We start from the raw sequence: 27033 nt of genomic DNA on the forward strand, positions 1-27033 counted from the left end.
ATTGACTATTGTGCCTTTTTTTAATTCTTTTTTCCTTTTATATTTCCATATTCAAAAAAATTCTAATATACTAATTACTACTGTCGAATCAATAAATAGTTTATTAGTATTAGATCACTTTACTTCATTTTTATATCATTGTACTTTATTTTTTTAAAAATAAAATAAAACCGTATTAAAATGAATATCGTATAAAATAAACTAAAAATAACCCTAAAAAACACTTTCTAATTTAACGAACATTACTGTATTCTGAATTTACTAGTGTAAATTTAATTTTTCCAACGTTCGAAAATCCCCATAAAACTACCCTCCTTTGAAATTCAGCTTACTTTTTTCTTCGCTCGGCCCTTTTCCACACGCGCCACCACCTCCCCGCGCCGGCCGCCTTCATTCACTGAAAGGAGATCTCAATACGACTGCGGTAGCTGCTACAGTGAGAAAGTTGAGCTTGATTTATGAACTGTGCAAGTCAATTCAGTCAGCTGCCACAGAAAAAAGGGGAATAGTTTGACGAGGACAAAAAGGTATGGGCGGGGTGACGTCATCGATCGCGGCTAAGTTTGCCTTCTTCCCTCCGACTCCGCCTTCATACACGGTCGTGGCCGACGACTCTCGCGGCGGAGCGCTTTGCATACCGGAGGTTCCGCAGAGGGAAGGCGTCGACGTCTTGAAGCTGAGGACGCGCCGCGGTAACGATGTGGTCGCGGTGTACATCACCCACCCCAAGGCCACTGCTACGATGCTCTATTCACACGGAAACGCCGCCGATTTAGGTCAGATGTATGAGCTGTTCGTGGAGATTACCCTCCGCCTTCGCATCAATCTGATGGGGTAATTTTTTGATTTATTTACATTTATCAATTACTATTTGGTAGTATTAATTCAAGTAACGCTTGTAAACTTGGAAAGGTCAAAATTAGGGAAGAGATTTGTAGTGAAATTTACATTAATCAATTAGTATTACTATTTGGTAGTATTTGGTCATACTTGTCGAGCAGATTTCCATATCAGACTAGTTGGAATGAGAGGATAAAACCGTTGAGCTGCAGGTAGCAGAATCTACTGAGAATACAGTGTTTAAATCTGGACAGATTTCAAAATTTTCTCAATGAAGAATACTTAGGATAAGTATATGCTAGGATAATCATCTATAATTGATTACAATAAGAAATACCTTAAGAGATCCTCCAAGCATTGCAAAATGTAGTCGTTACCTTCCGTCTCGGCTGTTAAAATTAGTTACCTATAATGGTATCAGTGGTTATTTTCCTTACTTGCTTATTCTGTTTTTTCAGGTATGACTACTCAGGTTATGGTCAGTCGTCCGGAAAGGTAGCTTCCTACTTTGAACAGCAACACATTTTTCCAACTTAGAAGGTTATAGTTAGTGGGACCGTCAGACTGCTTGCTAGTAAAATCGGTTATTCCTTTTGAAATCAGTTTTTCTCGAAACCTTAGGAAGGTTATATATCATGATAAAATGGTATTGCATCTTTCACTTGTTTTCTGCTAGCTTAAGCTTGACCGTGATGATAACAATGACAAATGTACTGTTTCATTATCAAGAAAGCATGATACAAGTTACTAAAAAGTGATGGATGAAAAAAATCGGGGGAAATATCGGCCATTGACATGGTTCTTCATTCTTTCCTATAGTGTATAATAAACGACAAGGTTTTAGATGGTTGTTGTTCAGAAATGTAACTGTATACGTAAGAACCCAGATACCACCTCGCAGAAGCTCAAATTTGAGATGATTCGTTAATCACACGGCCGCGCAAAAGTTTTTGTGAAGAATCCATAGTTCCAACATGATGAGTTGTGTATTGTCCTTGCCCTTGTTGATTTATTTTCTGAATATGCATTCAACTTGGAAATGAAAACCGGCAATAGGTTTCCTCTTTTCCCAAATATCACATCTCGTCAGTTGCTATTCCCTTTCACTAGGCAATCACCAACTCATAATTTCAATAATCTAGTGACAAGAAAATCGGTCCAAGCTATCAAGGTTAGGGTGAGAATATAAATTATGAGTAGTGATAATTGTGTATTTTAGTTAATTTTACACTGCAAAAAGCATCAGCTTACCTTTGTTCAGAATTGGAATTGGCATCTCGGTTGGATATGTGCACTTTCAGTAAGGCAAAATCTGCTCAAGATTACATTAAATTTTAAGCTGTTTTTTTAAAGTAGTATAACTACTTTTTTAAGATATGCTCCATATTTATTGCCACCTTAGTCATGCCATCACGTGCTAAGTGGTTATAATTTCACAGGGAAAAGCAATTTCTGGATTTATACAAGTGACTATGTATTAAGTGTGCTTCAATTTTTTTTATTAGATTTCATGCTATTTGAATCTCCTAGTATATCTTGGAAGATTCATGGGGCACTTTCCTTGCTCCTTGTATCTGCAAAAGTCTGTTCATTCTTTGATCTGAATAAGCATTATGGATAATAAAGTTTATCGAATAGCTTTATCAGAAATTCTGAATTTCCCTATAAGTGCTTATGCCACTAGTTCTTGTCACGGTATGACACAACCCTCTGCTTTCTGTGAAACAGCCGTCAGAGTGTAACACATACACAGACATTGATGCTGTATATAAATGCCTGAAGGAGAAGTATGGAGTGAAAGACGAACAGTTAATACTTTATGGGCAGTCTGTTGGTAGTGGTCCCACTATTGATCTAGCATCACGGTCACCAAACTTGAGAGGTGTTGTTTTACATAGCCCGATATTATCTGGTTTAAGAGTATTGTACCCTGTAAAGCGGACATATTGGTTTGATATCTACAAGGTGATCATTGATCTTACAGCTCATTCATTGTCTCTTTCGTTGTATTGGTAATTGGACATTTCAACGATTAACGCTCAGTTATTTCTTTCTAACTGCAGAATATTGACAAAATTGGTGCTATAGAATGTCCAGTTCTTGTTATCCATGTAAGTTGCTTTTCTTTGTATGTTTATTTTTGCCTTTTCCCTGTTTTCTGAACATTTATTGCACATAATTAATTGATCAATGAAACTATGTCTATTAATAGTAAGAAATTGCTTGTTAATTCTTGGTTATTAGCAACCCCACCAGACCTCCCTCGTTTTGTGTGTAGGTTGCAATTGAGATGCATTGATTAGCACTGGTTTAATACTCCCTCCGTTCCATACTAATGGAGGCGTTTCTTTTCAGCACGCTATTTAAGAAAAATTTTATTAAGTGAGTTAAGTAAAGGAAGAATAAAGTAGGAAATGGAAAAAGGTAGAGAGATGAAGAGAGAAGTAAGAGAGAGTAAAGTAAGTGAAAAGAAATGTGTTGACTTGTACAGAAAAGGGAAATGACTCCACTACTATGGAACGTACCAAAATGACTCCACTACTACGGAACGGAGGGAGTATTGCTTATGTCCAAGGGTTACTTCCTATTATTGTTGGCTGGCTGATACATCTGGAGTAACTTCGTAAAAATAATATTCTTATCTGCATCATAGTTAAGAAGTACATGAGGTTCTTATTTGGGACCAGAAATGAGGACCTTGTATGACTCCTTTCCTACGAAAAGCTCGAACACAAAACAATTGCACAATTCTTATGTATTCTGCACAACTTTTATATGTGACAAATGCATACTTCTGACTTCTATTTTGCATATCTAATAACTTGGGCTGTTATGTGTAGCCTCTCTCTCTCTCTATCAGAAGAGGGTCCAGGAGTAAAGTGGAGTTGAGTTTTTCAAGTGAATTCATAAAACTTTGAATTGACTGAAGTGGGATCTGAATAGGACTAGAGAGATAAACAAATGAAGAAGTAGAACAGAAGATTAGGGAACGAGATGAAATTTTAGTGTCTTGATGAGATAAAACAAATTGGCTGTAGTCTCTCTCTCTCTCTCTATTAGGGAACGAGATAAACAATATTTCTAGGAACACAATCAAGGCATCAGCTACTAGACAAGCCCAAGGGTGCTGAATTTATGAGATGCCTGGAAGGTATTTAGAGATCATATGAAATTTTAGTGTCTTGATGTAAGTGGTAAAGATGATATATAGAAGAATAAACAAAAAGTAAAAAAGGTAGGGGAAGCTTTACTATTCTTTCTTTGAATATGCATAAACAACTATGTTATTGAAGTGGAATCCTTTCCAGAGGAATTAGTTCTCCCTCGAGACTTGTTTTGATCTTTTAGCTCTGATGGAATAGTGACCATTAATAAACTGTACAATTTTAAGTATGAGGAAACTACTAAAAGTCTAAAACACTAGCCATGAAGTCTTAACTTGTGAAATGTTAAGCTAGCATATAATTCACATTATTTCATTTTTTGGCTCATTTCACTCAGATTGAGTTTAGTGTGGGCCAAAGAATCCAGAATGACTCTGAGTATGTAAATTCCGAATGACAAAATACCTGATGAATTAAACGGACTGAGGGGAAGAGAGACATGTAATCCAGAAACCTTACAATTAGACATTTCTTGACATATATAGCTTACATGGTCAGACTAAGTTATACGCTTGCATGATTAAGTTTTACTTAACACTGAGATTTATAGCAGACCTAATTGGCTGGTCTGCCACAATGAGTATTTGCCTTGGTGTAACATTATTTTTACTTGGGATATGATGGACGTTGTGCATAACTATTTCATGTTAGACATTTACTTAACATGAAATTCCAATAGTTTAAGGTGATTTTAGCTTTCTCTTGCATTGGGGAGAATGTCTCTAAATATTGGTTCTATAATAGGGTACTGCTGATGAAGTTGTCGATTGCTCCCATGGGAAGCAGCTTTGGGAGCTTTGCAAGGTAAAATATGAACCTTTATGGATAAATGGAGGTGGGCACTGCAATCTTGAACTATATCCCGAGTTCATCAAACATTTAAAAAGGTTTGTTCTGGCTCTTGGGAGAGCAAAGCCAGCTGTGAATGGTGTGGTAACACCATCACTTAGTTCAGACATTAAGCTTACAACATCAGTTAGTTCAGACAGTAAGCTTACAGCTGGTGAAAGCAGCGGCACAGAGTCATTTGATTTGCAACCAGATGTTCCAGACATTTCTAGAAATAGTTTGGATAGCCGACTTGACAAGTCCAAGAAGACGAGCAAGCCTGAAAAGTCTAGAATGAGCACAGATCGTGTCGAAAGATTCCGGAGAAGAAAAGGGTTGATCTGGTAGTAGACATCAGGTTCTGTTCAACCTGAGTTTCTCACTCAGCTGGGAAGGTTTCTGTGAGCTGATTTAGTAACTTAACTCAAATCATATTTGATCTGATCTTGTCAAAATAATTTGTTTTAAATTGTAAAATTTTGTGTTGATTAGATGCGAGCAGTTTACTGTTATTTTTTAACTGCAATTCTGTATATTATATCTGTGGTTTGTAGGAAAGAAGTTGCTATGAGATCTCCAGCATGTCACCATATTTCTCACTGCAAAAATTGCGTGTTGATTTGAGTTGCCATTTAACTCCAATCATATATATCCACTAAATAGTTTAATGAATTAAATTGTTTCTAATTAGTAGTATATGTTAACAAGATCATATGATTCAATCTTCCAAGAACTGTGAGACTCCACCAAAAAACCCTTCAAATGGTGGCAACCAACTCTCAAAATCTCCGCCACAAAAAATTCTTCAAAATGCATCCTTCATATCTCCCTCAGCAGTAGAGCACCTCCCCTCCTCCAAACGATGAAACTGATTCACATCCATCACCACAATCTCTCCCTCTCATACGCCTTCAACACCAATTTGAACGCGTTGGTGGTGGTCCCCTAAGGTTCTACGTTACGCGCAAAACTGCCCTGGGCGCTTGTTTAATATCCCAGTACATCGTGCTAGAAAAAGGCAAATCAAATCTCTACTGTTTGAGGATTTGATGAAATATCATCGCCACCAAGAAAAATAATAGCATTCCCGTCATTCTCAACCCAACTGCATCCGGGATTCTTCCTCACATTCTGCGATTTCTGCAGAGCCCTCAACGCCTTCGCCTCATCCCACATTGCAGCTTCTGCATACATATTCGCAAGTATCACATAGTTCCCACTATTCTCCTTCTCCAACTCGAATAGCTTCTTGGCTGACAGCTCAGATATCTCAAGATTGCGATGGCTTCTCCCTGCAGCCAGCAATGACCCCCACACGCTTGCCCCAGCCGGCATTGGCATTTTGGAGATGACCTCATAGGCCTCGACTAATCTCCCAGCGCGCCCCAACAAGTCCACAATGCATGCATAGTGCTCGTGCCTTTTCTCCACTTGATAGTCCGAGCTCATGGAATCGAAGAATCTCAACCCTAATTCCACTAAACCGGAATGACTGCAACCCGATAGAAGCCCTGTGAACGTAATGCTATCCGGGCGAAAACCTTCTTGAACCATGAGGTCGAATGTGTGGACTGCCTCTTCGCCTCGCCCATGAGAAGCATAAGCACTGATCATCGAGTTCCAGGCGACTAAACTCCTCGATCTTGGATTGATTCGATCAAAGCACAGCTTGGCATCGGGAAGGCTCCCACATTTCGCATACATTCCTACTAACGCAGTCTGCACTGACGGATGACCGTCCAAGCCCTCCTCTCGTGCGAAGCCGTGGATCCTCCTGCCTTGCTCTAACGCAGACGAATGGGCACAAGCGGGGAGAACGCTCATGATCGTCACCCAATTCGGCTTCAAATCCGAGCCTCTCCCCAACATTTTATCAAACAGTTGGAGAGCGTTAGCTGCAAGGCCGTTTTGGGTGTAACCTGATATCATACTCGTCCACGACACAATGTTCTTCGTTGGCATTTCTTCAAACAGCTCTCGTGCTGAATCAACCGCGCCTTCTTTCATATAACCCGAGATCAATGAGTTCCAAGACGAGACGTCTCTCACAGGCATTTCGTCGAAAAGCCTGCGCGCATCGGCGAGCTTCCCACATTTCACATACATGACGATCAGCGATGTCGCCACGTATAAATCGAATTCCAGCCCGTCTCTCATGCTCATCGAATGTATGCATTTGCCGATGCGGAGAAGCTCCAGATTCGCGACTGATTTCAACACGAAAGGGTAGGTGAAATAATCGCCGCGAAGATTCAAGGAATGCAATTTCGTAAAAATCTGCAGAGTCTCTTCGGAGTATTTATACAGACTGTAAGCTCGAACTATGGAATTGAAGAGGAGAAGAGAGGGGTTTTGGACGGAGTGGAAGATCCTGGCGGCGGAAGTGATGTCGCCGGAGCTGGCGTACATTGCAACCATTTTGGCGGCGAGGAAGGGCGTGGGGCGGAGGCCGCGGATTTCGATGTGTGCGTGGAGCTGTTGACCTAATTTGAGGAGGTTTTTGCCGGTGAAAGCTTGGAATACGGTGGCGTAGGAGGAGGGTGGGTGTTGGAACTGGGATGAATTGAGGAGGGGATCTAGAAGTATGGCCATTGCTGGTCTCATAGAAGCTTGGTGGTTCCATTTCATGAAGAATTTGCGGCGAGAAATGGTGGCGGCGGAGGGGTGCAGACGGTGGCTGGGATTTTGGGGTTTATGTTTTCAAATACGAAAAATTCATGTCTCAAAATGGATACTGATAAAATTTATGGAATTCAAGACTTTACCGCGTAAATTTTAGTTATTTAAACTTTTAGCACCCAAAAATAATTTTTTTTTAAATTGCTAGTATTAGTCCAAAAAATCATAAATTTAAATCGATATTGGGTACTTTTCAGTTTTCACAACCTTAAATTTTGGCTAAATTTATGATTTATTTCTACCAAAATTTGGGTTGTAAGAAAAGTAGTTGAAGTTTAGTACTCCTACTAGTACTCTCTGTTCCATAGTAATAGAATTATTTTGTCATTTTGGTACGTTGCATAGTAATAGAGTCATTTTCCTTTTCAGTAAAAGTTAACACATTTTTGCACACCTATTTTACTTTCTTTTACTTTTTTCTATCTTCATCTCTCTACCTTTTTCATTTTCTACTTTATTCTCCTTTTACTTAACTCATCTAACACAATTTTTCTTAATCTTCGTGTCCAAAAGAAATGCCTCAATTACTATGGAACGGAGGGCGTATTATTTTAGAGACCAAAATCTTTTATTTAATCGTACTTTTCCAATCATTAATACATTTCTTTATATGTTCTTGGACATGGCGATCCATTGAAAATAATTTATAAATAGTTTTATACTCCCTCTGTCCCATTAGAAATGCAACGTTTTCCTTTTCGGTCTGTCTCATTAAAAATGAAACGTTTCTAAAAATGGAAACATTACCCTCTCTACTTTTTCTTCTCTCTTACTTTACTCTCTCTTCATTAACTCACAAAACAACACTACATAAAATCTCGTGCCGAAAAGCAAATGTTGCATATTTAATGGGACGGAGGGAGTATTTGATTATTTATTATTAAAATTAAGCACCGATTTCTCCATATTTTCTAATTAGTCACTAATTGGTGTTGGATAGAGTAAGCGGGTGTTGAGAAACATGAGAGAATCAGAAATTGAATAAAGAAAATCGCATGCAAGGAATAAATTAGTTTGAAAATTAAGAGATGCTGGATTCTTTACTTTTCTTGTGTTGATCCAATATAAATATTCATGACTTGTTCTCCAAATTTCTTGTGAGAAGGGAACCATCCATTTATTTATAGTGGTGGGGATTTTGTTTGACAGAAAAAGTCATTAAGTTGGAACTGAAATGGCAGAGAGAGAGTATTCAAAGCAGATGGAGAGGGCGCGAAGGGACCTAAGAGCCCTCATCTCTTCCAACAACTGTGCCCCCATCATGCTTCGCTTGGCGTAAGTCTAATACAATTATACACTCCGTTCGTCCCAAGTTAGTTGAGGCTCTTCCTTTCACTTTGGAGTAATAAACATGTGTTTGTAGGTGGCATGATGCAGGCACATATGATGCAAAAACAAAGACTGGAGGTCCCAATGCTTCTATTAGGAACCAAGCTGAGCTCAATCATGCTGCTAATGCTGGTCTCAATATTGCCATTCAACTTTGTGGTCCTTCTCTAATCTCAATCTATTCTTTTTTCTCAATACCAAACAATACTTATTTTCTTTCTCATTAAATACCATTTTTTTTTGTTTTGACTACAGAGGAAGTAAAAGCTAAAAATCCAAGAATCTCATATGCAGATCTTTACCAGGTAGCATAAGTATATGATTTGCAGAATGTGATGAGCTTTGTACTTATTTAATCCTTTCCTGAGTCTTCAGCTTGCTGGCGTCGTTGCTGTTGAGGTAACCGGAGGCCCCACCATCGACTTTGTTCCAGGCCGAAAGGTAGAGATATCTTGACATAATTTGGTAAAGACTGTTTGGAACATTCCAACATCGTTGCTTCTATTTGACAGGATTCCATGGCCTCCCCGGAAGAAGGGCGCCTTCCCGATGCCAAACAAGGTTAGGAATCGATCAATCTCTCTGACACTAGAATCTTTATTTGTCATCCTTTTGTGCTTCAATAATTCAAGTGACTTGCATTCATCATCAACTTAGAAGTTGATGTAAAAGAACTTGGTCCTACCAATTCCCATCCTATACCTTATACTAAAGTCTAAAGTCTTCCATTCATCTTCTATTTTGTGAACATTAACTTGAATAGATACTGGATATAATATGTTGATTTTGGATAGTCCAAAAGTAACAGGAAAATTAAATGGAATGATTCCTTCCTCTTGGTTCAAGCAACTTTTTTCACTGATCTATACAATCTTCCTTTGAGTGTTGGTGCAGCTTATGGTTCTACAACTGATCTCTCCTCTCTCTTTCACACTCATATTTGTAGGTGCTTCCCACCTAAGGAATGTTTTTAATCGAATGGGCCTCTCCGACCAAGATATTGTAGCACTATCCGGGGGGCATACACTGGTAACTCTTACATCTCGAATTTCGCAATCTTGGATGAAATGCATGTAATGTAACTTTGTATATCGATCAGGGAAGAGCACATCGTGAGAGGTCAGGATTTGAAGGCCCTTGGACACAAGATCCTCTCAAATTTGACAATTCTTACTTTGTGTAAGATATTACTATTAAACAACAAACTACTGATATTTCATAATCAACTTGTATCTCATATCTAAAATGGACAGGGAGCTTCTTAAAGGAGATTCAAAAGGTCTGCTAAAACTACCGACTGATAAAGTTCTCGTAGAGGATCCCGAGTTCAGGAAATACGTGATCTTGTATGCTGAGGTACACTCATGACTATAATACATTCTTCTAAATAACCATTGTCGTAGTCATTACTCGTTATCATTAGTGTGTATGTTGTATTTAAGGATGAAGAAGCATTCTTCAGAGACTATGCTGCTTCGCACAAAAGGCTGTCGGAGCTAGGATTCAGTCCACCGTCGTCTTTGGGATTAGTTATCAAGAAGACAATGATCGCGGCTGCTGTAGCTGTGACAGTGGCACTTCTGAGTTACTTCTATGAAATGAACAAAAGAGACTTGTTTAAGTGATGAGCATTGTTGCCTTGTAATTACATTTCTCACCAAATTGAAAATTTCATTTAATCCATTTCAAACAAACCGTGTAACCCCAAAATCATTAGAATTAGAGTCAATAAATTACTGTACAAAAAAGGTTGTAACAAGAAGACAATTATTACTCCCTCCGTTCCATAGTAATGGAGGCGTTTCTTTTCGGCACGGAGATTAAGAAAAGTTGTGTTAGATGAGTTAAATAAAGAGAGAATAAAGTAGAAAATGAAAAAAGTAGAGAAAAGAAGAGAGAAAAAAAGTAAGAGAGGGTGAAGTAAGCGTGGAAAAATGTGTTAACTTTCATTAAAAAGGAAAATGACTCTATTACTATGGAACGTACCAAAATGGCAAAATGACTCTATTACTATGGAACGAAGGGAGTAATATATAGAACCAATTTCAAACCCTCAAAATTGCATCTACCACATAATATGGCATCGAACTATCCTCATATCAAACCACAAAACTCATAAATAACTTCGTTCAATATCTTTATCAAACTCATCAAACAAGGCAATAAATATGTAGCCATTCTCACAAACCAAACATGTCAGAAGATTAAACCTCCTCAAACCAAAACACATGTATGAACTATTTCGAGACTTTTTCACCCCTTGCCAAGATGAATGCAGTTTGAGTTAACAATTCCTCAATATGAAGGTTTTAAGTAATATTTTGACTAAAGATAAGAAACCTCCTAAATTAGAACTGATATATGTACATCATTTACAATTCACAAAAATAGAACGCTGCAGTAAAGCAACAAAAGCTACCACTCTTCTATTTCATCATCATCAACCTCGCCGTCTACACTCATACCATTGCAGTCATCTTCATCAAAGCTAACTTCAGCTAGGACTTGATGGTCTGCTGAAACTCTATGTCCAAGCCATTTGAGTGCAGGATTAAATTCAGTTGCTAAAGTAGAATGGCTGTACAAACTTGCACTAGTAGGATCATCTACCCTTCGACTCAGTATTCGACTCTGCAAGTGCATTCACAAGAGAAGAAAACAGTATGAATAAGAAACAAACCATAACGGGAAGTACATGTCTGTCCTGCACCAGGCCCCTAAACACTACCAACAAGCAATGGATCATTGCAGAGTAAAGATAGTTTGATGACACAAGATGTAGATGTGTGGGTATGAGTAAAGGGTACCATCACAAGACGAAGAGAGAGATAGATTGATACTTAAAAAGATCCTGAATGGATGTGGAACTAAAAGGTTACCAAAATAAAGGATATTTTCTTAGCCAAAAGAAGAAGCTGGTTCCAAGAGTGTTATTGACTCCAAAAGTAAAATAAAAACAAACTATGAGTAAGCCTCGGAATGGTTCTTTTCATAAGCGATTAACTCATAACAAAAGGATGCATTAGGTACATTTGAAAATCTTATTATGTTATGCGGAAGATGGTTATCTGACTTACCTTATTGTGCTTCAGAGATTGATCAATCTGCCAGAGCACAGGACGGCGAATTGCATGCCACCTGCATATTCAGAATACCATTAGCATCTGGTTCACAAAAAACAAAGAACAGATTTCTCAGGAACTATACCGAGAAGATAGGGGACTGGTATTCCCAAATAAAACTCCACGGACAGCAACTGAAGCAGCAGCAGATTGTAAGACATTCTCAGCTTCCCAGGTTTTACTGGATGGGGTGAGAAGCAAGTCGGCATCGCTTAAGTATGCTCCTACAACCCATGCATCCTCGATTGCTTCCTCATTCACAAAATCTAAAACTGTAATTGCAATCATCAAACAAAATAAAATCACCAATGGCCCATCTCTTACTTGAACAATCCCATAGCAAATAACAAAAGTGCAATCTGGAACACATATTTGATACCACAGGGTAACAGTACAAACAATGGGGTAACATGCCTTCTCACAAGATTTAAGACAATAGTACAATACTAAACATTCAAATGCAAAAGAAGCTACCATTTTATAGGATAAGATAGCATATAATAGTATGGATTACCATTTTCATGGAGAAAATCAGTAACAAGCCGTGCCTGCCCATGTGCTTGACAAAGTACCAGCTCTGGATCATCCATTTTGATCTGACACCTGGAAAATTTTTCCTTTAAAAGAATCACATCTGTATCTACAGAACAATGTAAAAAAATCAGTATAGCAGCCACAAATTTATAAATTTCCTTATTCTGCATGAATATAAAATTATGAATGGGAATTTCAAATACACATCTGAAGATGACTGTTGAAGGATTATCTTTTCAAGAGTTTGGCTCGTTTTACGAAAGAAACAAGTTGTTATGTCCTACTCCATCCATCCCACTATAGTAGAGGGCAATTGTTTTGGCCACAGAAATTAAGAAATGGATGTTTAATGAGTCGAGTGGAGAGAGATAAAGTAGATAAGTGAATACAAAATAAAGTAAGAGAGATCAAATGTGTTGATTTTTGCCAAAAAGGAAATGGCTCAACTACAGTGGGAGTGTGGGACAGCCAAAATAGGATCTCAATTACAATTAGACGGAGGAAGTAATATTTATGTGTATTTAGGTAAAGCAGGTGGGTCTAGCTCACACCATCATGGTGGTGGTCGAACACCAAAATTAAGTTTGAGCTCACATTTCGCATAAAATCCAGATTATAATTTCATGCACCACATTTGCATTCAATATATCTCCATCAGTATCCAACACTTGAAGTGTATGATATACAAAAAGCCAATTGCATGAATATACCTGATGGAACTGCACTTCCAGTCTCTCTCTTGTTGTGCAAAAATTTTCCAAGTGCATGAAATAGTGACAGAGTCGGATCTTTGCCAAATGGCAGAAGAACTCTATCATACAACCTGTTAGTCTCAGTCTGTTTTTCTTCTCGATATGTCTTTACCGAATTCAGAACAGATAAAGTATCAAGGGGATGTGGTTTCAACGAGAAGTACTGCAAAGATGTAATAGCACTTCTTATATCTCCTTCACTGGCTTTTGCTATAAAATCAACATATTCATCATTCACTTTGAGCCTTTCCAATCTGCAAATTCTTGTAAGTGCTCTTTTGATGGAATTGGCAGTGATTGGATTGAACGTCACCTGATAGATTGAGTTTGATGCTAAAACATCAGCAAACCCAAGTTGTAGCTCTGGAATATGACAAGGTAAGAAACAAAACCTTATAAGCCCCTGCATTTTGAAGAGATGACTGGAGCTCTTCCCAATACCAGCTATGCTGTTCTGCAGATTCAGACCGGCCATAGTCATTGATCAATATGGCTGTGGGAAGGCGGACAGATTGCAGAAGAAGATACAAGCACCTCTGAAGTCTTCCATAAGAGACCTTTCCATTCACCATAGGGAGATCATCAATTAACAGTACAACAGATGCTGGAGATACTCTGGTTAAGGATGAAGAAACTAATCCATATTTTCGTATCCGTTCAACAAAACTTTCAAACTCATCCAACTTTGACATATACTGGATCCCTATATCACATATTCACAAACCAGAGACACGTGAATATAGAAAATAGAAATAAATTGAATAGAACATTATCAAATGACAATTTTGGACCTGAATTAGAATAAATTTGGAGACTAGAAGAGACACTGTGAGTACCTGAATTGGAATTATGCACATGTTCCTGCCAAATTGTTGGGGTAGGTGTTCTCCATTCATACACTTCCATTCCAAGATGACATGCAACAGCATAGATGGTTGCCTACAATATTATGCCATTCAATGGATGGATAATGCAATATTGAAACATCAGCAGAAATTATCTTAACAGACAATGTCTATTTTTCACTTTTCACAATGCTAATAATTTTCAGTGCTAAGAACCATAGAGCGTACAGATTTTCCAACTCCAGCTTGACCAGAGATGAGGATCACATTACTGAATGAATTATCCTGCAGATAGTAAGAAACAAAACCTATTACTTAAAAGGTGGCAGAAGAACAATATATTTTCAATGGTAACCAATCAACTTATGTCCAGTACTGGTTTTTTTGTAAATAGTTAAAATGAAATGGAAAGAAGTCAATTATTTAGTGACCATTACATTTAGAGAATATAAAATACTCTTGCTTAGTTATGCAATAACATAAAAGGTATAACTACCGTCCAGTTATCCATAAAGAGTTATCTTGGTTGTTATAGTTTCTGTCACTTGGGGCATTTTGAAAATATGATACCCTAAATTACCAAGTAACCATATTCAGTATTATGTATCTTTATTGATGTGAAAGATGCATTTAGGATTGCAACAAATAACTAACATATTGAACATCTTGATTATTCTGTATTCTGGGCTTTGCTATGAACTATTCAATTTATTCTGGCAAAGTGGCAATAGCACACATCAAACTCAAACAGTTACAAAAGTCATTGTAGGACTAAGTCGCCAATCAGATGAGAGATATACCTAGTTTTCATTTGTTAATGACATGGTAACATTAGCCTTTAGGTTACACTAAGTCAAAAAATGCCAACTAAGATAATAGACCCCGCAAAAAAAACTAAAAGGTAAATTCTTAAAAGTTGATAGGACTGTGAAATAATAAGCAAGAAACAATGATGACAGAATGGTTGATGCATTTTTTGGTAGTAGGAAAACGAACAAGAAGAGTCAGGCAGGTTTGTTAGAAGAGTACCGCACTACTTTTGAGTTTCTCCTCAAACCATGATTTAACTTCTTCAACCTGCCAACCACGACGGAACCATGAACATTACATGACTTAGGTATGGATGAGTTAGGAACAGCAATCATAAAGCGGTTTGTACCTTCTTCTTATGAACGGCCAGATCCCCTAAGCAACTCGGCATATACTTTTCGACCCACATATCCTTGTTACCACTGGAATCTGCGCAAAAACCGTAGGTACAGAAGATCAGATGGAAATCAATTTAAATTACACATCCCTCAAATGTTAGAAGACAAACCAGCCTATTTGGGAGAAGGAAGTGACATGTATTCAATACTTCAAAACAGAACATTTTAGCAACTGCAGATGAATCAAGATTAAGTTCTCTCATACAACAAGCCAACATGAATCTACAGAGAATGTGAAATATTCAGAGTACTCAACAAGCAAGACAAAATGAACAATGAAGACCAATTTCTACAACAGCATGGTCGTGAATTCATGATAGCAAACATGAGTATATTAGTAATAATTCAACAACAAAGAGCCATTAGTCATGAAGGTCAAATCCTATACACTCCAGAAAAAATAGGAAAGGAAATCTCAATATAAAGAGTGAGAAAATGCAACAAATGCATAAAATTATAATAATGGCATACCAGATGTTACCTTGAACTGAGGGAACCCTTGATCAAATTCCTGACAAATCTGTTTGACCTGCATTGAGAAATAGCATGAGAAAATGTGTAGGGTTTCAATAAGAAACTGAGAGATTAAGTAATTAATGGAATGAGATCCAGAGTAACGTTAACTAGGTCTAGTCAACCAATGCACTGGTTTTAAGAAATCTTTCTTACTCACCAGAAACAGGATTGGAAACCTCGTACATGATTTTCCAAAAATAGAAGATTAGATGTGTTTGAAATTTGATGTTTCATAAGAAACCTTTAGTGGTTATTCTGATTAGGATTTAGGAAACAATATTTTCACACAGTCTTCAGCTTTACTTCATCTAGTATTCTAGTTCAACTAACATCATCAAATGATATATAACTTCAATAATCACAATAAGATATCATTCTTGAGTAAGATCTAGTTTCCAACAAACCCATCAATTTCCAACATAACAGGAAAATTATGCATTATTCATGCAGCTCATCAAGACTCAGAATGAGGCCAACAATGTCATCATGCAAAAAATTGACGGCAAACTACATGCTCCCTTGGGCCAATGAGAGACCCAACAGCTCCAGTGGCTACTGCCTCCACTTTAACAGACAAATCAACTCAAGGATCAAACAGATTTTATGAATTTTATGCTTCATAATATGTAATTTTTCAGGAATATCTCAAAATGCATTTGCCTAATGAGTAATGAAAAAGGAGTAAGAATCTATCTTATCACTACAATTGCAGTTTTCTCAGTCTTACTTCCATCCACTTGTCAAGACCAAGACTCAGGCTAGTATGATTTTCCATGGTCTTCTTAGTTCGTCGTGGAGCAATGTATCAGTCGGTTAAAGTCAATATATCAGAATAGGAGTAACCATATGATAACCCACTGATAAGTAGCATCAAATTTATATTCAGCTTCGTTACATAAAATAGCCTGCATAAACTGCCAAAGCTAAAATTTCTACTGCACCAACTTGAAATCAAGTACTAGTATTACTGAATGCTAAATTAATTTGGTCGAAAATAAAATCTTCAACTTCCCTATAGCCCTCCACTAATACTACTAGTATAAAACTAGTTCGACAAAATTACCCCAAATCTCCATCACAAAATAAAAATTCCGAGCCATGGTTAACCACAAATTCGCTAAGCCAGTAATTTCATTTAGATTGAATGAAAACAGTCGTAGAAAGGTAAATGAAATTGTAAGAGATGTGAGAATGTACCTCATCGAAATCAATGGCGCTGGAGTTGTGAAATGGCGATGAGTAAGAGCTGGAGACTGAAAGCTTCTTAGCTCTTTTAGGGTTTTTCCGAGGTGGAGCTGATTTCGAGAATCTGACACCAGTTTTAGATGATAAGTGTTTATCTTTAACTTCATCGTCATCGGATGATGAAATTACAATGGCTGAACTCCTTTTCCCCTTCCCCATCGAAGGCCAACCGTAGTTTGGCTCCTCCGCAAAATTTCCAAATTATCAGTAAGATTTTGGAACCCTAGCGAAATGGCAATCCTGCGCGGGTTTTCTCTGAAGAAAATAATAATAATCAAATAAAATTGAAGCGTACCGCATACGTTTAACTGATGAATATGATTTCAAGTATTCCAAAATTCGTTAAAATTGATATTCTCAAATCCTATTAATTTAATTTATAAATATTACTCCTACTAAATTTTAACCCATTTAAATGGCGTGCCCAAAAGTTTGTAAGTAAAATTAAAGGAGTAAAAATTTAGAGGTGGAGAGCGAGAAAAATGGTGGAGAGAGGAAGAGAGTAGAGCGGTTCAATGGCAGCGTTTCCCGGCTAAATAAGGTATTATGCGTCATAGCCACTCGATCTCAACCACACCAATCAATTAACCTTATTATTCTTGTTTCTCTCTCTAGATTCTGATCCCACATTCTTCTTCTGTACATTCTGCTCAAGGGTTAGGGTCCGAATTGGCTGATTATCTAGTTGTCCTAGCTTTGATAGGGAGGAACAATGAGAAATCTAGAAACTGTCTGTGCTCCTTTTACCTGTGTGTTGTGCATTTCTGCTAATTAGGTGTAGAGAGAGAAAGAGAGATAGTTTTATTCGGGAAGAATGAGCGCTTCAAGATTCATCAAATGTGTGACGGTGGGCGATGGTGCTGTTGGAAAGACATGTCTCTTGATTTCATACACCAGCAACACCTTCCCCACGGTCTGACATTTTTATTCCTAAATTTTGTCTGAACTGCCATTTTAATTGGTGGCATGCTACAATTATTCACATCACATGAAATTTCCCCTTTTTGGTTGTATGCCTATTATTGTGAAATACTAGGAAATAGATCATATGGATCTCGTTGTGAAGGATTGAGGAGATTGTCTTGGCTTTAGTGAATGAAAAGAACCAAATATGCATGGAGGCACCTTATTTTGTTTCCATATTGTTACTGATCATGTGGGCATTGAGATTTTGAGAAAAACCGGTATTCGTTTATTGATTTTAACTTTTTGTTTCGTTATTGTTAGAATCACATCGAGATAGAGAACAGTTATTTCTCATCGAAATTTGCATATTTCATATTGCATAGGTGATATTTGCTCTAAATAATGGCCAAGTATTTTACTATATGTGGCAAGAGAATCGATTCTACACTTTTGTGTTCATCTGGACCTTCTTCCCTTGACAAGTCAACCATAATATTGGTGCTACTTGTTCAGTAATTGTGCTGCAAATTTCGGGGCAATTTACTTTTGTTGCCAGTTCAATCATAACATTTCTTTCTGATTTATTCTTATGTTATTTCATTTTGTTTTAGCTTTAATAGTCCTGAAAGCAAAATGTTGTGGTGGTTATTTGCATCTTATATGATTCTACACTTCATTCTTTGAAAAGTGATCTATTATTCCATCATGTGTCTTTAACTTTTTTGTTTTGCTTTTTATGCGGAACAGGATTATGTGCCTACTGTGTTTGATAATTTCAGTGCCAATGTCGTTGTCAATGGAGCCACTGTTAACCTTGGCCTGTGGGATACTGCTGGTAAGTAATAGAGATAATTTCCATGTACTTCCGTAGGTGATTACACCTGGGATAAATTTAGTTATATGATAGTACTTCTTATAGTTCAAACATGTGAGCCTATGGTTATTGTTCTGTGGAACAGGGCAGGAAGATTACAACAGATTAAGGCCTTTGAGTTATCGTGGAGCTGATGTTTTTATTCTGGCATTTTCTCTTATCAGCAAGGCAAGCTATGAAAATGTTTCCAAGAAGGTAAGGATTTGATTGCCATACAGTATGTATAATTGTATATTCATCACTTTTCTACTCTCTTTTTTTGCACCAATTTGTTTTTTGTTAATTGTCCTTTTTTTCTGTTTTGGGCTCTGGTGTATTTCTGATTCAGTGGATTCCTGAATTGAAGCATTACGCTCCTGGTGTCCCTATAGTTCTTGTTGGCACAAAACTTGGTGAGATATCAAATTTAAAAGTGCATTAAATAGTCAGTTTCCTTATTTAAGTTTCTTATGATGATATTGTGTTTACTGGTATTGGGAATATTATGATTGCTTTCTTTAGAGCATGAAAGATATATTTGTGTCAGCTTCAAGCTTTCTGCAACCACCCTAATGCTTCTGTCGGAAGGGTAGTAAATATACTGGAATAATATACAAGAACCAAGAGTGAGGGGACTCTTTTTGTTTAGTTTGTATGAATACAAACATCCATTTTGCAATTATCATGCTATCATAATGTAGGATAAAAATGTTTTTAAGCAAATCCTTGCCCATATTTTTAGCTGATGATAGCTTAATATATTTCCAATAGTAAATTTTAGGTGAAGTGATAAGCATTTGAAATCACCATCCTTTCTTTCTCACCTCTAGAAGCTGTGATGTGATAGTCTTAAGAGTTCACCTTCCTTTGGTCATCTCACAGACTATATTCATTTAAGCGCACTGGCTGCTTCATAGGACTTTTTCCGTGTATATCAAGTTACATATCAAACAAGTAGCATGATTAAACTTGGAATTCCAAGGTCTTTCTTAATTGTATTGATCTGTCTACCTTGTACTGGTGTCATTGTATGATTCTAGAGTTCCTTTCTAGATGGTCATTTTATAATTCTTTAACATAGAATATTGGTCTGTCACTTGTTGAAATTTTGTGTGATTTGTTCACATATTTAAAAGATGGAAAATTTGTTCGAGATTTGTTCACTCTGTTTTCTTACTTAGATTTAAAAGTTAAAATTGGCATAATCCATTGGGTGAAAGTTTTATTTGTTGTTTGTTTACGACTTGTGTTTGATTCAGATCTTCGTGATGATAAGGAGTTCTTCGAAAATCATCCAGGCTCTGTACCAATCACTAACGCACAGGTGAAACTATGTGACCCCGGGTTATACCAGCCTTATTTTTGTTTTTCTTTCTAGTATGTGGTGCTGGTTTTTGTGATGGCTAAGCCCTATTGCTGTAGATTTCATTCTTGTCACTCTAAACCTACAGGGAGAGGAGCTGAGGAAATTGATTACGTCTCCATCTTATGTTGAATGTAGTTCAAAAACACAAGAGGTATGATCCTATTGAGTTGCCACTTTTATTAAAACAAAGCCATTTCCATCACGATATCGAGATATAAAAATGAACATGTTTGGTGACATAATATATGAAAACAGAATGTGAAAGCAGTTTTTGATGCTGCCATTAAAGTTGTTCTCCAGCCACCCAAGCAAAAGAAAAAGAAGGGAAAGGCTCAAAAAGCTTGCTCCATATTGTGATCAGCTTGAGGTGAAGATATACGTCCACCTCCCGCCCTTCCACCCATCTATGTCCGTTTCTATTCTTTTTGCATAACAAGTAGGAGATCACACTTTTAGGCCTTCATTGTGCCCTTTATGTTTTCCTTTGTTTTTTTTATGTATCGATCAGACATAAAACTGTGATTTTGGCTAATGGTTCTTGAATTTGTTTTCTTCTACTTATTTTGTGTATTGTAATCATGAGTTTTAAATCTATAAAGTGTGAATGTGGGCTTCTATTTGGTTACTTTCAAGGTAATTCATCTCAAGAACTAGAGAATTGCAGTAATATTTTTTTAGAATTGCACTAATGTTTTTATATATCTCTAAATCCATCACACTTCATTTTTCAATTGTCGGTTTAGATTATTGCACATAAACATACTTGCTCTATATAAAAGTAGAAGTATACTTGATAGTACATTCTTATTATGTCTGTCATGTTTTTATGAAGAACAAAACAAGATAGATTAAGAACTAGAAACACCCTATCAGAAGGGGCAAGAGCACGAGCTACGAAATTAACCTCGCACATCGAAGAATTTCGCCGGATTCATAAAAGCGTGACAGTTGTTTCGGACCATCAACTGCGACCTTGCTATCTAGTTGAAAAACCATGCTAAGTCGAGTGGCCCGGGATACAGAGAGTGAACATGCATAAACTGCCCTTCCTCACCCCTTACAGGTCATTCATGTACATGTCTATCAATATTATAAATCAAATTACGCGTTAGATGATGAGACCGAATGACATGTAGGAATCTAAGCCCGGTCAAATTATGTGTTAGATGCTGAGAAGTGAATGAGATGTTGAAATTTAGCCCAACCAATGTAGATTGACATATTTAATTTTTTAAAATCAAATAATTTAGATGATTGTGGTAAGTATATCATTTTCTCTAGACCACTTCTTGATAGTGAAATAAATTTAATTAAGATTTGTCACTTAATTATGAAGTTATTAAATTAATTAATGTGTTAATGAATCCACATGATAAAATGAACTTTCAATACTACATGTCTACATTTAAGATGCTCTATTACTACGTGAAATAATCGTGTTCACAGACACAAATGATGGGTTGTGAAACACATACATGCACACATGCACGAGCCGTCTTGCCTCATGCAATCGTCATGGCACTCTTGGTTTGGGACCAACTCACGTTTATCACACTTGGGCATAGTGGGATAATTATCAGTAGTTTAAAATTAACAATATCAAATTTCATTTCAAAATGTCGTGAAATTAACCAGAATTATAACAATTTGGAAACATAAATGACAACTTCCATTGTAATTTTTTAGGATTAATAATTATTTAAATCGCGAAGTTTGGTCAAATTCTAATTTATCCCATGAACTTCGAAATTGAAATATGAAATCACAAAGTTTCAATTTTTCTCAATGGTCTCATTCACATATAAAATATCTGTCTTTTAACGATATTCAAATCGATATGTTTAATTAAAATAAGTATTTGACAAATAAGAAAAGGCGAAATGTAAATTGCTATTATTCCATTTTTTTTATTTTAATTGAATAATCGTAGCTGCTTTTGAATGCATATGATGATAATAACATTGAAATTTTTTAAGCAAAGGTTATCATGCAAGAAAAGAAAATATTAAGGGCTGATGAAATGAAACAAAATTTTGGAAAAGATTTGTTAGTATAGACTTAGAATTCGTATTAGCTCCGATTTTGAGGGATTGTATACATTTTAATTGGATCAAATTTCATAGGGGAAAATTAATAATGTGGGTGAAAACCTACAGTAATTTTTTCATTTCATAGTTTCTCTCAGAAAACTAGCTTGGGAGGGAAAGGTGTAATACCTGATTTTCACAATTGTGTGATCGAAACCCCATTTTTGGAATCAATTTCCTTGTTCTTTCAATTTTTTCTCGAAATTGGATTCGCATACTGCTGCTTGAGGAGTTTGATTTCGTAAAAGCATCGAAAAACCCTAAATTTGATTTGGATGGCAGCGTCGTTGGAGCCTCCGTCTACTTTCTTTGATGAGGATCATTATCGCATGTTCGTGGAGTCCATGGAGGCGCAAGGCGCGTATTCGCCTCCTGGCCCTTCATCTGTGGGCATTGTTGATTACGAACGGCCTGATTCGCGCTATTATTTGACTGCGTATGAATCTGCTGCTGGTGCGCCGAAGAAGACGGTCTGGAACAAGTCTTCGAGTGGGGCAGCTGGCAAGGTTGGTGCGGTGATGGGGGCGGAGGCTTGGCCTGCTCTCTCGGACACTGCTCGTGGATCCCCCAAGTCTCCGCTAGTTTCGTCAAATGGAGAGGTTTCATCATCTCAATTTTATGTTTCTGTTGTTTATAATGCTTTTTTTGCCTTTCTTGTTCGTTTCATGTTGTTAACAAAATATCTGTAGAATCTATAATTCTTTTATAGGGAGTAGTAGTATCAGACACTAGCATCTCTCCTCAAAACCACACGGCTACGAGTGGCAGTTACAGTATGAAACACATCAGATTTGAGGCTGATGGCACCATATCTCAAGCTCCTTGCATCATAGGAGCTTTAGCTGAATCACAGAAGCAGAATGCTGGAAATTCTGGGCAGAGAGAGAGATCATTTGGTGGTAATGAACAGCAGTCACAGCATCGTTCTTTTAGGGGTAATAATAATGGGCCACAAGCTCGACCTGATGGTTCCTACCATCATAGACACGGTGGAAGACGTGATCATAATCGGAGGGAAAGCTTTGCATCTCAGAAGAGAGATGGTTCTAGGCCCTTTGTACGCGGCCCAGCCCCAAGTTGGCCTTTTGTACCTCCTCCAGTAGTTATGCGACCTTTTGTAAATCCCATGGTTTACCACGGTATGTTTATGTGACCTTTTTGTGAATCCCATGGTTTACCAAGGTAGAATAGTGTTTCATGTAATTACGATGCAGATGTTTTGATGAATCTTGCAGAGATGCCACAGGTATTTTTTGTCCCTGGCCCCCACCTAGATTCACCAAGGCCGCCACCTATGGTCTCATATACGCCACTTTTGTTTCCTGTGCCCGATCCTCACTTACTTAACAAGATTTTGAACCAGATAAACTATTATTTTAGGTATTTGTTACTTGTGTTTGGCCTTCATTTCCTGGTTTCTTCTAAGTGGAGCCTCTTATTTATTTGTTCTCACTATTGTCTTGTAGTAATGAGAACCTGGTCAAGGACATACATTTGCGCAGGAACATGGACCGTGAAGGATGGGTGTCTGTTCACCTTATTGCTGGGTTCAATAAAGTAAGTTGCCTACAAGATATTGTTATTAGTTTGATGTTTGAGTTCTGGCAAACTTCAATGGTGAATACTCCCTCCGTCCCAGGGAAGATGACCCCTTGGGCGGCACGGGATTTTATGCTATTTTATTTCGTGTGTTAGGTGGAGAGAATAAAGTAAGGGAGAAGGAATAAAGTAGAGATAAATGTGTTTCTATTTATTAAAAAAGTTGTGACACAGGTGAAATCCTTAACTATTTACTCTGGTTCTTCAAAAAATCAGTTTTTGAATTGTTGGAAAAAATGTGATAAGATACTTTTGGTTCTTAATAAGTATTCCCTCCGTCCCATTCAATACCTCCACAATCTTGAATGGCACGGGATTTTAGGTGAAGTAGTTGTGTGATAAAATAGAGTGGAAAAGATGATTGAATATTTTAATGAGGAGAGAGAAGAGATGGATTTATTTCCAAACATAGAAAGTGGACATCTTTAGTGGGACAAACAAAAGGAAAGGTGGATATCTTGAGTGGGACGGAGGGAGTACTATATTTATTCATAAAGAAAATAAAACTAACTAATTATAGACAGTAAATATGTTAACTTTTTAAAAATATGTCTTTTGGATTGTACTTCTGTAATCATATATTCATATTTATACATAAGAATTATGGTATGCCCTAGTTAGAGTACTTACTGTTACATATTCAGCTCCTGATGTGCTTATGAGTTGATATCTTGAGTGGGGGTCAAAGTAGATGTCTGTTTTGCTTATGTGGATCGTAGTCTTAATTATATCAATGGATTATGTTCATTTATTCATTGTGATGTTGGAAGTTTATAGTCCTTTGACAAACTATGGGATATGTTGCATCTCCTTTTCTTTTATTGGTTCACAATGTCTGAATTTGCTCTCTGGGATATCCATATAAACTCACTTGTCTGATGGGATGGTTTTTAGCCTTTGCTGTAAATTTCAGTTTACATTTCATCAATTTTACAGGTCAGGCAGCTGACAAACAATATTCACCTTATATTAGATGCCTTACAAGCTTCCTCTATCATCGAAGTGCAGGTAAATATATGACCTTTAGTCTTTATCCACTACTTCCAACATACCTATTATACATACATATTAGTCCAAATCATATTGGCGTAATGCTAGTTGTGCTATAAGTCTGCGAGATCAATGTTTTTTCATAAAATCTTTGGGACCTTAGTTATGTTGGTCTGTCGCTTAATGCATTTTCCCCCTTTCCATTTGCCTGCAGGGTGATAAAGTGAGACGCAGAGGTGATTGGCTTAAATGGTTGATGCCGCCTACTCAAAATCCTACCACAAGCCCTGCAGTTTATGCTTCTAGTCAGAATAACTATTTAGAAGATATTGGCTAGAGACCTGCCCTGCTTAACGCCGTATGGGAACTCAAGCCACCCAAACTGCGTAGCGTGCATTTATCCAAGATGCATTTGAATGGAAAACAATCCCCATGTCTCCCCCCTTGGCACAATTTTGTTTGCTTTTATTTTAGGAGAAAACAGGAAAAAAAGAACCCTGGCAGCATATGCCGGAACGATTATTTTAAGCAGCAGGCATCTGATTTTGATCACAAATGTGTGACGGAATGATGTCTTTCTCCTTACTGACAGCGGCTTCACTTCTTGGTTAATCACAAATAAGAGAACAATTGGTAGAAAATTATTTGTAGTTGGAATTTTGTGACTTTATAGCCTGATTTTTCAGGTTCAATTTTTGTTTCCAACTTTCCGATGAGTTTTTTCTTTACTTTCTTCTTGCCTAGCTTTATAATTCATAGAAATGAGATATGTACAGAATAAGTCCAATTTGTGAGCCAATGCTTGGATTTGTTGAAGGTGTTTCATGTTTTCTTCATTTATGGCTGATTTCTTGTTTATTTGTTTTCCTTTTTGTTCCATCATTTTAATAATGTGTTTAGCTTTTCTCTTAGTTAATACTTTATGTATAAATAAATATAAAAGGCAGCTCAAAATCATTCTAAGTAAATAAAAACTTTAAAGAATGGGATGTGTCCATCTTTGGGAAGATTGATTTTCAACATAGCATTGTGGAATAATATCTCTTTGTTTTAATTTATCTAGCTCCTCCTACTTTTGTAGTCAAATTCATGAATTACTCTCAATTAACCAAGATTATTTATGGACATGATCTCGATCAATTAAAAAACTGTAGCCTTTAGGTACATGCCCCTAATAAAATCTATGGTTTTAACTTTTAACTAATTACAATTTGTCGGATATTGCGACCAGGGGAATTAGCTCTTTATTTGCCCTTCTAGCTTAATAAATTGATATATAGTATGCTTATATTTTATAATGTGTATAGCACATTGAGCCGTTATTTTGTAAAAGATCTAAAGAAACAAACAACGATTGAATTGAAGAGAAGAAAAAAAATAAATGATTATCAATGGGAAAAACATGGCAAAGAAAATAAAGGGACTCATTAAATTATTTATATTCCAACCTAACATATCAAATAATAATGACAATGACATTCCACCCTTTGCCCTTCACTTTTTCTTTTATCTATAACCAAACACCCTTAAACAAATTATCATGTTATATACCTAAGTTTCACGTTGTAAATCGTATGTGAGAAACTAGTAAAATCGAGCCTATTTTCATAGAAATTCCTCCTCGCGTAGTCTTAAAATTCATTGGATGATTTTTCTTCTTCCTCTGTTTTGACCAACAATAATATATTAATTGAATAAGAAGATTTAAGCTGCACAATTTGACCGAGACGATTTTTTCAACCAGTATATGATTCTTGATTTCTTTCTTTATAAGACGATCACTTTATGATTTAGATCCACCAAAAAGATTTGTTAGTTCCACCATTTATATTTTCTAAACTACAGTTTTTGTAATATAATAATACGCCATTTTTATAATCAAAATTATTAGTTGACAACTAATTTTATTTTCACATTGTGTAGCCAAATTTTGAGATATAGAAATATAAATGCTCTTAACTCATTCATTTTAACTTTTCTCTCTTTATTTGGTCTTTCTCGACAATTCTCTTTAACTAGTCTCCTCCCCTCTCTCTCTCGACTGCATTAACGGTATAAAAAAGTACCAAGCTTTCTTACATTTAACTTTGATAGTTATTCAAAAGTTTATTTGACCACTAATGTATACTCCCTTAATCTCTTAAAATTATATTTATGCACTTTTTATTTT

General features: G+C 36.7%; 5 protein-coding genes and 1 pseudogene across 10 annotated transcripts; 4 read left to right on the forward strand and 2 right to left on the reverse strand.

Annotated features, from left to right (window-relative positions):
* The first annotated feature begins 320 nt into the window (after window positions 1-320).
* On the forward strand, window positions 321-5352 carry LOC125213248 (uncharacterized). Its single transcript, XM_048113681.2, has 5 exons — window positions 321-834; window positions 1299-1335; window positions 2569-2805; window positions 2904-2951; window positions 4749-5352. The coding sequence occupies exons 1-5, from the start codon at window positions 530-532 to the stop codon at window positions 5178-5180; spliced, it is 1059 nt and encodes a 352-aa protein (XP_047969638.1). The 5' UTR covers window positions 321-529; the 3' UTR covers window positions 5181-5352.
* Window positions 5143-7556, reverse strand: LOC125213247 (pentatricopeptide repeat-containing protein At5g08510 pseudogene; annotated as a pseudogene).
* A 1092-nt stretch (window positions 7557-8648) lies between these two features.
* On the forward strand, window positions 8649-10534 carry LOC125213249 (L-ascorbate peroxidase 3-like). Its single transcript, XM_048113682.2, has 9 exons — window positions 8649-8786; window positions 8875-8999; window positions 9096-9145; window positions 9216-9281; window positions 9353-9401; window positions 9787-9869; window positions 9940-10019; window positions 10094-10196; window positions 10283-10534. The coding sequence occupies exons 1-9, from the start codon at window positions 8686-8688 to the stop codon at window positions 10463-10465; spliced, it is 840 nt and encodes a 279-aa protein (XP_047969639.1). The 5' UTR covers window positions 8649-8685; the 3' UTR covers window positions 10466-10534.
* Window positions 10535-10953: 419 nt separating this feature from the next.
* ATRAD17 (RADIATION SENSITIVE 17) lies at window positions 10954-17341 on the reverse strand. Of its 4 annotated transcripts, none has more exons than XM_089068114.1 (12): window positions 17015-17341; window positions 15773-15830; window positions 15253-15332; window positions 15123-15170; window positions 14322-14378; window positions 14085-14187; window positions 13641-13951; window positions 13207-13561; window positions 12477-12596; window positions 12048-12234; window positions 11918-11978; window positions 10954-11471 (listed from the first exon to the last, which is right to left on the reverse strand). In XM_089068114.1, the coding sequence occupies exons 1-12, from the start codon at window positions 17219-17221 to the stop codon at window positions 11256-11258; spliced, it is 1803 nt and encodes a 600-aa protein (XP_088924240.1). In that variant the 5' UTR covers window positions 17222-17341; the 3' UTR covers window positions 10954-11255. The 4 variants fall into 4 exon arrangements, with proteins under 4 accessions (XP_088924240.1, XP_047967989.1, XP_047967990.1 ...); XM_048112032.2 differs by having other exon boundaries at window positions 12477-12602; XM_048112033.2 differs by having other exon boundaries at window positions 12477-12602; window positions 15783-15830; window positions 17015-17099.
* Window positions 17342-17480: 139 nt separating this feature from the next.
* Window positions 17481-20812, forward strand: LOC125212029 (rac-like GTP-binding protein RHO1). 2 transcript variants are annotated; one of them, XM_048112039.2, is made up of 8 exons: window positions 17481-17603; window positions 17838-17975; window positions 18716-18803; window positions 18928-19037; window positions 19171-19234; window positions 20081-20145; window positions 20273-20338; window positions 20443-20812. In XM_048112039.2, the coding sequence occupies exons 2-8, from the start codon at window positions 17877-17879 to the stop codon at window positions 20542-20544; spliced, it is 594 nt and encodes a 197-aa protein (XP_047967996.1). In that variant the 5' UTR covers window positions 17481-17603; window positions 17838-17876; the 3' UTR covers window positions 20545-20812. The 2 variants fall into 2 exon arrangements, with proteins under 2 accessions (XP_047967996.1, XP_088924241.1); XM_089068115.1 differs by lacking the exon at window positions 17838-17975 and having other exon boundaries at window positions 17484-17603; window positions 18933-19037.
* Window positions 20813-22192: 1380 nt separating this feature from the next.
* Window positions 22193-25701, forward strand: LOC125212028 (la-related protein 1C-like). 2 transcript variants are annotated; one of them, XM_048112037.2, is made up of 6 exons: window positions 22193-22873; window positions 22984-23413; window positions 23489-23654; window positions 23741-23831; window positions 24810-24881; window positions 25078-25701. In XM_048112037.2, the coding sequence occupies exons 1-6, from the start codon at window positions 22550-22552 to the stop codon at window positions 25198-25200; spliced, it is 1206 nt and encodes a 401-aa protein (XP_047967994.1). In that variant the 5' UTR covers window positions 22193-22549; the 3' UTR covers window positions 25201-25701. The 2 variants fall into 2 exon arrangements, with proteins under 2 accessions (XP_047967994.1, XP_047967995.1); XM_048112038.2 differs by having other exon boundaries at window positions 22198-22873; window positions 23510-23654.
* Window positions 25702-27033: the final 1332 nt, after the last annotated feature.

This window comes from Salvia hispanica, chromosome 3 (assembly GCF_029641045.1).
Source record: "Salvia hispanica isolate PSC_SH4W2 chromosome 3, Shi_PSC_v1, whole genome shotgun sequence".
Classification (NCBI taxonomy): Eukaryota; Viridiplantae; Streptophyta; class Magnoliopsida; order Lamiales; family Lamiaceae; genus Salvia; species Salvia hispanica.